This window comes from Solanum stenotomum, chromosome 8, assembly GCF_019186545.1.
Source record: "Solanum stenotomum isolate F172 chromosome 8, ASM1918654v1, whole genome shotgun sequence".
NCBI lineage: Eukaryota > Viridiplantae > Streptophyta > Magnoliopsida > Solanales > Solanaceae > Solanum > Solanum stenotomum.
The window spans coordinates 12,036,432-12,045,984 of NC_064289.1; the positions used below are offsets into that span (position 1 = coordinate 12,036,432).

At 33.5% G+C, this 9,553-nt stretch overlaps 1 protein-coding gene across 2 annotated transcripts; it reads left to right on the plus strand.

The window, feature by feature from the left end:
• The first annotated feature begins 1,561 nt into the window (after window positions 1-1,561).
• Window positions 1,562-6,160, plus strand: LOC125874662 (transcription factor bHLH81-like). 2 transcript variants are annotated; one of them, XR_007447291.1, is made up of 6 exons: window positions 1,562-2,112; window positions 2,862-3,002; window positions 3,117-3,182; window positions 3,321-3,398; window positions 5,263-5,331; window positions 5,739-6,160. XR_007447291.1 is itself a non-coding variant. In XM_049555655.1 (5 exons), exons 1-5 carry the CDS (start codon window positions 1,675-1,677, stop codon window positions 5,787-5,789), a joined length of 765 nt encoding a protein of 254 aa, XP_049411612.1. In that variant the 5' UTR covers window positions 1,565-1,674; the 3' UTR covers window positions 5,790-6,160. The 2 variants fall into 2 exon arrangements, 1 of the variants encoding a protein (XP_049411612.1); XM_049555655.1 differs by lacking the exon at window positions 3,321-3,398 and having other exon boundaries at window positions 1,565-2,112.
• The last annotated feature ends 3,393 nt before the right edge of the window (window positions 6,161-9,553 follow it).

The window sequence follows — 9,553 nt, forward strand, 5'->3', positions numbered from 1 at the left end:
TTTAAAGTGAAATAATAATTCTGAAATAACTAATCTTGAAATAACTTATTCCTCAACCAAAAAAGATCGTTGTTTGGACAAAACCCAAAACCTTGTTTCCACTTTAATTATATTTTTCTTTTTCCATTTATCCTAAATACTTTATTTTTATAAAAATAACCCCATCAAATTATGTTTCATGTTTAAATCATATTTCATATTTTTTTAAATACTTGCAAACAATTAACAATTATTTATATAAATAATAACCAAACACAACTCTATATTCAACTCAAATTAAAAAATATATTTGTGATATCATGTAATAGGTCGTATTTGGAATCTAACCTATGACATTATGTGATTATTTAATTTTAGATATGATCCTTATAGAACAAATTAAATTGCATGTTTAAAGTAAATTAATTGAGTCAAGTGATTTTATTAACTTTTTAAAATTGGAGATATAAAACATATTTTATAAAAATACATTTTAATTTTAAATATTCTTTAGGAAAAGTATGGTAAAAAAAAATTCCATCTCCAACTTCAATTTTAAAATTCAAAAACAAGTGAATATTTTTTTTTATTTTCGTACTAAATGAATAAGGTTTTTGTTTTTTAGATTAGAATATAAAAAGTGGTTTGAATGAGAAAAGCCCTCCCCACCTTTTGTTGAAAAAAAATAAAGTTCCCCTCTTTGGTTAGCCGTGATTTCACGCGCTTCTTTGCGGATAGGCTTTGGTTGCACAGCGTAGACCTCAAATGACGTTAAAAGCATCGCCGCAAATCATCAACACATACCATACTTTTCCTAATGACTCTTTCTATACGTATTTTGTTAAAGCATTAACAAATTTGATAAAAAATAATAAAAATGCATTAACAATATGTATAGCATTGAAAAATATTTGTACGAAAAATGAATGATCAAATGTGCTAGTAATTTTATCTGTCACAAAAATAAGATAAAGATGATATCGAAAAAAGTATAGTTTTATTAATAAAGGCTACTTGTGAAAAAATTTGAAACTATATAGTATGAGTTTCTTTTGAAGATGTACATATTTTATATATTTTTAGATCTTTAAATATGCTATTGGTCTTGAATTTGAGTCTTCTAGTATTAAATTACTTTTGATAGGAAGCATTCTACTTCACAATATGAGAGCTTTATGTGAATATCCAACGGTGGGAAACCAATAAAAAAAGGAATTTAAATTTAGTTAGATTCAATATCGGACATCGGCTTGAAAATCAATAAAAAAATATGGTACTAAACGATCTAGCTAAGTTTTCTTTTAATTCTTTTAGACTGTGATAATATTTAATCTGTTAAGACCATTTATTTTTAATATATACATAAATATAGTAAGGTTATTTGTGGAAAAAAAAAACAAATATCTAATTTATTTTTAAAAATTATATTACAAATATCATTAAACAATACAACTAATATTTACATTAAATATCATAAATTATTAAAAAATTATAGTAATATTTTTAAATTAAAAAAAGTAGGACTTGTCAGCTATTTTTCTCTATAGAACTCAACATATACGCTATACCAAACAGAGGCTTCTACTCTTCTGTTGCTCCATCTTCTTCTTTACCTCACTTTTTTAAAAAATAAAAACAACAAATAATTCACCTGAAGAAAAAAAAAAGTTAACTTTTGCTAGAAAAAATTCATCGATGCAACGTGGAACTGCCGGTGCCGGAGGAGGTGGACTTTCCCGTTTCCGTTCAGCTCCGGCGACATGGTTAGAAGCACTACTTGAGTCCGACACTGAGAACGAAGTTATTCTTAACCCTTCTTCTCCCATTTTACACACTCCCAATAAACCACCACCTCACCCATCAACTCCGAAGCTTAAACTGGAAACCGGCGGAGCTACTAGGTTCACTGGCGATCCGGGTCTGTTTGAATCCGGTGGCAGTAGCAATTTTCTCAGGCAGAACAGTTCTCCGGCGGAGTTTCTTTCACATATAAGCTCTGATGGTTACTTCTCAAACTATGGAATTCCGTCCAGTTTGGACTATCTTTCTCCATCCGTCGATGTTTCGCAGTCCGCTAAGCGAACCCGAGACGGTGATTCCGAAAGTTCGCCCAGAAAATTAGCATCCCAGTTGGTTAGTATAAGTTCAACAACTTACCCAAAATTAGTTTGAAATTTTATTATCCATGAATGGGGGGTTATTATTTTTTCTTGGGATTGTTTTGGGGGTGGGGGGTTGGGGTGACTTGAACCCAGGATCTCTGTCTGCTTGGATGTATTTCAAGAATTTTATGCTAATCATTTGGATTTTAGTTCATTTAATGTGTTCTATTGAAGAGCTATTACTAATTGTTTTGATCTTTTTGTGTTTTCCTTTACAACTTTTGCTTGAAGTTTTTATATGTCAAAGTTAATTCAGTCTTGAAAAGTAATGATTTTTACTTGTAAATGAACACTGTCTTGATTATTCATCTTATCCGAGATGGACTAGATGAATTGACTTTCCTTATAAAGGTTTGACTACACTTTGTATTGTATTTTATGTCTATCTAATGAGGTGATTGTGTTGTCTGAAAGACAGTCAGGGAGTCTTACATATATTGGTGTTCCTCTATGTCTCTTTTCTTTTTATTATTTCTGTCCGGATTTGATCTTCAAGTCTTTGGGTTGTTGTACAAATATAACCTATGCTGAAAGATCAATATATATGGATAGTATGAAATCATTACTTCCTAGTTAATGACACTAACAGCCAATAATTGTTGGAAACAGTTGTGCATAAACTTTGAAGCAAGTCTGTGTAATGGTTGTCTCTCCCCCCCGAAACTCCGTTGTTTTTATTAATATTATCATACTTATGGTTGTTTGTGCTGGGAGGTGTAGAAGGGAGAGTCAAGTGGGAAGTTACATGGTTCTGGTGGGTCGCTGGATGCTGAAATGGAGAATCTCATGGATGATTTGGTGCCTTGTAAGGTTCGAGCAAAGCGTGGCTGTGCTACCCATCCTCGCAGCATAGCGGAGCGGGTAAAGCATTTTTTCCCTTCTCTCTTTTTGCTTGTAATTACCTGTGTTTATATGCAATTTAAATCATTCAATCATTAGTCTAATAAGGTTGCGCGTGTACTTCTCTTGTGCAAGGTTCGTCGAACGCGTATAAGTGACAGAATTAGGAAGCTTCAGGAACTGGTGCCAAATATGGACAAAGTAAGTTATTTATGGGAGTTCCTTGTACTTCTTTCAAAGTTGTGCATAAATAGCAATTTCACGAGGGCTTTGACTTGTGCTAGTTTGAGGGATTTGACACCTGTTATTTTCACACTTCTATCGTGTCTCCCTCTACAGGAAAAATGATGAACAAGACACCCACCTTTAATATCAAATTGATAATCAACTTCTTTATGACATCAATGGTCTTAATGGGTGAGTCTACCGAATGTATGGAGAGAAGTAACTACGAGGAATAAAAAACATATTTTATGGCATTTGAATCTAGTTTTGCTGACAGCTAATTCTATTTAACACTACTGAATCTTAAAAGATGAATTTAGAAAAAATCGAAGAACAAATCGTCCAATACTGTTTTTAATGCAATTGATTGACTGTAACTAGATTTATTAGGATTTTGTAAAGAGACAACTTTTGTGATGGGGGACTACATTTTGTTGTAGTACACCTGTGGATATATAGAAGTAAAGTTTACCATTCTCAAAAAAAAAAAAAGAACAAACCGTCCAAGTTTTAGCCATACTTAAAAGGCCAACACTTTTGTAATACCAGTGAGTCCCTCCCAAGTGGTTTTCCATTTTCTATTGGGTTGATTATGGTCAATGTAATACTCATTACTCACCATTTGAGAGATAAGTTCTTACCTATTCACCAAAAGTTCAACCATTATTAGAGTCGGCCTAATTTTTAGAAATTGTAGGGAATAAGATAAATTTTGTTTATCCTCGTTGAATCTCTCCTTTGCTTATGCCCAATCCATTTGTGATGAACTCACAATAGCCATTTAGCATTAAAAAAAAAACCCTGAGCTTTTGCTTAACGAGGCTCCATTCTCGATTTTGTCAAATCTCAACCCTCTTATTGCCAGGTGAAGTAAAGGCCAAATCTTAGGCAAACTAGATTGATTGGTAGGATATTTTTGAAGATTACTCTTAAGTTGTTTGATATGTTCAAGTATGGTTAGAGTATCATTTCAAAATAAGTATTTTGGTCAAACATCAAAGCCAGATTTAAGCAACAATACATTCCCACACTTCAAAAAATACAACCAATAGATCAATTCTTTAACCTTAGGCAATGACCACTAGTACTACCAAGTAGGTTTTGATTCCATGATCTATAATCTAAGTCTTTGTTAAAGAATCCATATATGTTATTGCATAAAAATAAATGAGTTTTTATTTAATGGGTAAGTGCACCAAGTACATCTTGATTTGATGTATAATTTAAATCTGGGTTAAAGAATCCATATATGTTTAATTCTAAGTCGATAAATGAATTTTTACCTACTATATAAAAAGAATGAGTTCTTAACATAGTAAGAACAAAGAGAGCATTCTCCTACTTCTTTAGAGAATGCACACCAAAATGTCTTTTTCTGCCTGAATGCATACCAAAATATTTTAGATTTTGAGAAAGAATTTAAAATGTCCTTCTATTGATGGACATTCAAGATTGGAGAATACGATAGCTTTGATTTGATTCTCAAGATATCTTAGAGTCTGAGTAGTATTGTACCCCCTCTTTATCATCTCAATCTCTTTCACTCTTCTCTCTTTATACCTTTTGCTCTCTCTCTCTCTCTCACCGCTACATTATTTGTCGAGCCTGCCGTCATTGAACTTCTTTTAAACCTCAATGTTAATTTGGTTGATGTCCTGATTTATCCCTAATTCTTATATCATGTCTATGGGATCCTCAATGTTTTGACTTCACTAAGAAACAATGCCTGGCTCATTTTGGATATTTTTGTGCTGGACAAGATGTCATATGTGTGGTTAATGAGGATCAGCAGTTAAGAATGTACAGAACAAAGAAGAAAAGCTATCTTACAATAACGTGATATTTTATGGGTGGTAAAATTTGATTTTCTTTGATTAAGAATGAATTGGTAAAACTAAGGTTTGTAATAAAATGAACTAGAAAGTATCTTGATACTTGCACCACTTTACAGTGAAATTAGCTGCAAATCGATTGACTGATTTATTTCTAGTTGTCTGTGCTATTCTTATTGTACTTCAGGCAATTCATGACTAACATTGAGTTTTTCCATCCACAGCAAACCAACACAGCCGACATGTTGGAAGAAGCAGTCGAATACGTCAAGTTTCTGCAGAGGCAAATTCAGGTAATTCATGAATTCACTCCAGTGATTGAACATCCCAAAACTCTGTGGAAAAGGAAGTGAGTAAGACAAAAATAAATTAAGTGGCGTAGTCAAATCTTTTCTTTCGATAACCTCAGAAACAACAACCAGTTGGCTCCCAGCTTCTGTACATTAGCAGAAAAGGTGAGTCAACGCCAGGCTCATGCAATTTCTTAGCTGGTCTCCTTTATCCTGTTTCATTTCTGCACAGAAATTGTTTCCAGTTTCTGATTAATTACATACGAGTTATTACTTTATGAGATCTTTCAATATAGTTATGTCACATGATTTGATTAATGGTAGTTACTGGTCTAGTGAAGCATGTACTTAAGAGAATTGTCACATTTCTATCCAAGGGTGCGTTTCATTTTAGAAATCTAATCCTGCAGGAACTTACGGAGCATCAGAAGAAATGCACGTGCTCAATGAAAGATCAATAATGAGAAGAAGAGAGCTCCACTAGAGTATATAGGCAATAGTTTTGTTAGTTGCATGCAGTTTAGAAATGGTAATTCACTCCTCTATATCCTATTCTTCTTCATGTGTAGATATTAATGGAAATTTGCAAGAGCTTTGCTACTTTAGAATCCAGAATCAGCTTCGGCTTTTAATTATTAAATTTAGGTTGTACACTTTTCTGGTGCAGTTGTATCATGTTGTATATGTAGTGTCAATTTGCTTAATAGTCATATTTCTGCAGCAGAAACACTTCACTTTCTGAAGATGTAATCTTGATTTGCAGACCTGTGATGTTGAAATCAATAAATATCGTTGCATCAGTGTGAAGTTTAACAGTTGGATGTCTTGGAAAGGCAATATCTTTTTTCTTTTCTTTTTACTGGGAGACTTATATTTTTTATCTATGCTTCTCTTTCCATGTTTACAGGTCAGGGTATTTTGTACTTTTAGGATTTAGCGTTCAGATGCTGCACCCCCAATACTTGCATGTTTATGAAGTCCATATAGATAGCTTTTCTTAAACTGAAGGTGCAGTATTACTAGTGCAGTTTTGTCTTTGCAAAATGGAGCTTTTTGGAATTTTTCGTTTCTTTGATTGTGCATTTTACATTGTTGATAATACAGGATTGAGTTCGTTCATGATTATTTATTAGTTACTAGTTTAACGAGGTTCAGTTGCTTTATTAAATATATGTACTCGGGTTTTTAAAAAAATTAGAGGGCTGAATGTATCGACTCTGTTGATCTGAAGACCTTATTCACTTATTGACATTTACCATGTTACGTTTAGGACTGCTTAAGAATGTCTTCTTATCGGGTGATTATACATGTCGCCTGTTAAGCATGAACACTTTCGAGTAGAGGCAGCTCTAAAATTTTTTTTTAGAACATGGGTGCACCACTAGAAAAGGAGAGGAACAAATGCATTAAGCTGGAATTGATCCCTATTCTTCTAGGTAAATAACTCAACAATTAAGTAAGTGCATCTATTTCAAAAAAAAAAAAACAATTAAGTAAGTGCACCATTTAGCCTTCTTGGAGTATAGGTGTTAGTAGATAATATTATACCAATTCAAAAGAAATTAAAATATGTACATAAAATACCTAGTTTCACCTATAGACCATGGGTTCATGTGCACCATAATCTACCCAATAAATCCACCCCTGCTTTTGAGATGCGTTTAATGGTCAAGTTCCTAGTTATGTACTTGAAGGTCTTGAGGATGGCCCAAAAGAGAGAAAATAAATAAATAAATAAATAAATAAAGCAAAAGAACATTTCACCTCCTCTCCCTCATGAAAGACTGATGATATGAAAGGTCAAGTGTATCCTTTCGGTTACACACACAAATAGACATTCTTGTGAAGTGAGTATTAATGCTGGAATAGTTTGGGTGTTATGAATCAGCCCAAGCCCTGGGTCGATATCTATAGGGATGTCACACAAGCAACTATTGGGCTGAGAAATTGAAACAAAAGACCTTCACAAAGGTTGATTTGTGATCCAGGCCCTATTAGCAACTAGTTTAAAAGGACCCTTAGTTAGAAAGAATAGTTTATGCATATTATGATCATGCTTAGGCAAAGTCTATATCTCTCATCCTACTTTCTCTACGTCTAGTTCCTCGTCTCCTTCTTCATTCGATCTTAGTTCTTACTTTCAATATTTCTGTATTTCGGTTTGGGCTTTTGCCTTTTGAGTTGTTGCATTTACTTTGTGGAATTGTAATTGAACTTTGCCTATAGGTCTACACTTTTTTTTTTTTTTTTGACTAGGGAAACCCGCAGCCGCGTACCCAATAGCTCGCAAACCACATAGGAGAGGTATCCAGCACTAGGCAAGCCCGGTGCGACGAGCCGCTCCTATAGGTCTACACTTTATTTCTTCTTCATTTAGTGCTCTGATAAAAGAGCAAGTATGCCTTATCAATAGAAAGTGGAAGTTTCTTGTAGAAGTGACAGATAGCACATCTTAACATACCATACATATTAAATATAAACCTATAGGAAAATCATGTGTTCATTATACATTATGGAAGCAACTGGTGTGTAGATTGAGAAAAAGCTCAGGTTAGTGTTATCTGCTGGAAATAAACAGGTTTTCGTAAATCATGTTTTACTTGGGAAGTAAGGAGGAGCTGAAGAAATTATAATGGTGTAGCATGTATATTATCGGCAACATCCCCATGCACATGTGTTCATAGTATTATAAACAGTGCTGTTGCGGGGATCAATTGCCTGCTATTCACTCTTAGCCCTGGTGAGTAATCTTCTTATTTGTAAAAAAAAACATAATAATGTATTATATTGCAACATTGCTTTTAGATAGTTGCTCTCTCTTGCTAGATTTGAATAAGAATGAATATGTATCGCGTAACTGGCATTAATAAACCACTGGCGATGCACGATATTGTAAGGAAAACTGACATCTGGATTATGAAAGATGAAATGGATTACCTGTATTTGATGAGGCAATGAAGGGAGGGGGAGAAGGAGGAGAGTGTGTGTCATTGCATAATAAAAACATCCACAGAAAGGAAATTACCTATTTTAGTTTGTGTTATACATCTGATATCCTAAAGAAAATTTTCTTCTGTTTCAGATAAAGAATATTGTTTTGTTGAATCTTGTTTGTTATTTTCCATTCTGCCAATAACATATATAAGAATTTATGATTGATTCAGCATGAATACAGTACTATAACCTACTGTCAGAAAGACTTGGGACCTGTTTGTTTGTTATCAGACAGGGGATAGGACATCCGGATACATAGAGGAGGGATGTATCCGATATGGGAGGAATGTATCAGAGAAGGGTTAGGATCCAGATACATAGGGGAGGGATGTATCCGAGAGGGATAAGGATGTATCAACGAGATGAAAGTGATGTATCCGAAAGGGAATTTTTGAAATTATTTTAAATGGTAGGAAATTTTAGAGATTATGGTAAATTAAGATGTGCATTTGGGTAATTTTTCCTTATATTAAGGTGCTTGAATTTGAAAACCTATATGATTATTAAGATATTGTATCTAGATACGGACGCCAGATAATTAAGATTGTTTATCCATAGCATTTAAATGTGTGTAATTCATCTTGATATCAATTTTTAAGAGAAAATCTTAAGTTTTATAGCCCCCCTTTGTTTTAACTTGTTTGTACAATTTTGACTTGGCATGGATTTTTAGAAAGTAATGAAGGAGTCTTGTAGCTTTAAACTAAAGGTATGCAGCATGTATCAAAATACTTTTTAATCTTGTGGTTTTAAACATTTCACGTAAAAAGTTAGAATTAAAGAGTTGCTCAAATAAGGAAAGAAACATTCTTTATGAAAGAGACTATAAATAGTAAAGTAGGACAAATAAATTGAAACGGAGGAAGCATTATTTATAAAATAGTTAACCAATGTACCCACACTCGGAAAGTTAGTGGGGGTGGTGTTCGGCATGGTTGTGAGGTGGTAGCTGGTCGTGATGGGTGATAGTGGTAATGTAATACTAGTAGGTTCTTGGCAATTGTACGATGGTGGCGGATCATGATAATTAGATGGTGATGACTAGCGGTGGTGATGTACATAGTGGTTTACAAGGTTACTTTTGGAAGTTTTTTAGTGCAACACCTTAATGATTTTAAGAACATGCATAAATAAGATTAAGGAAAAAAAGTACTCCACACACTTAGTATATTGCAATATAAAGGACTCTAATTCTACCCCTATTAAGTGGAAAGTGGAAACTAATGAGGCT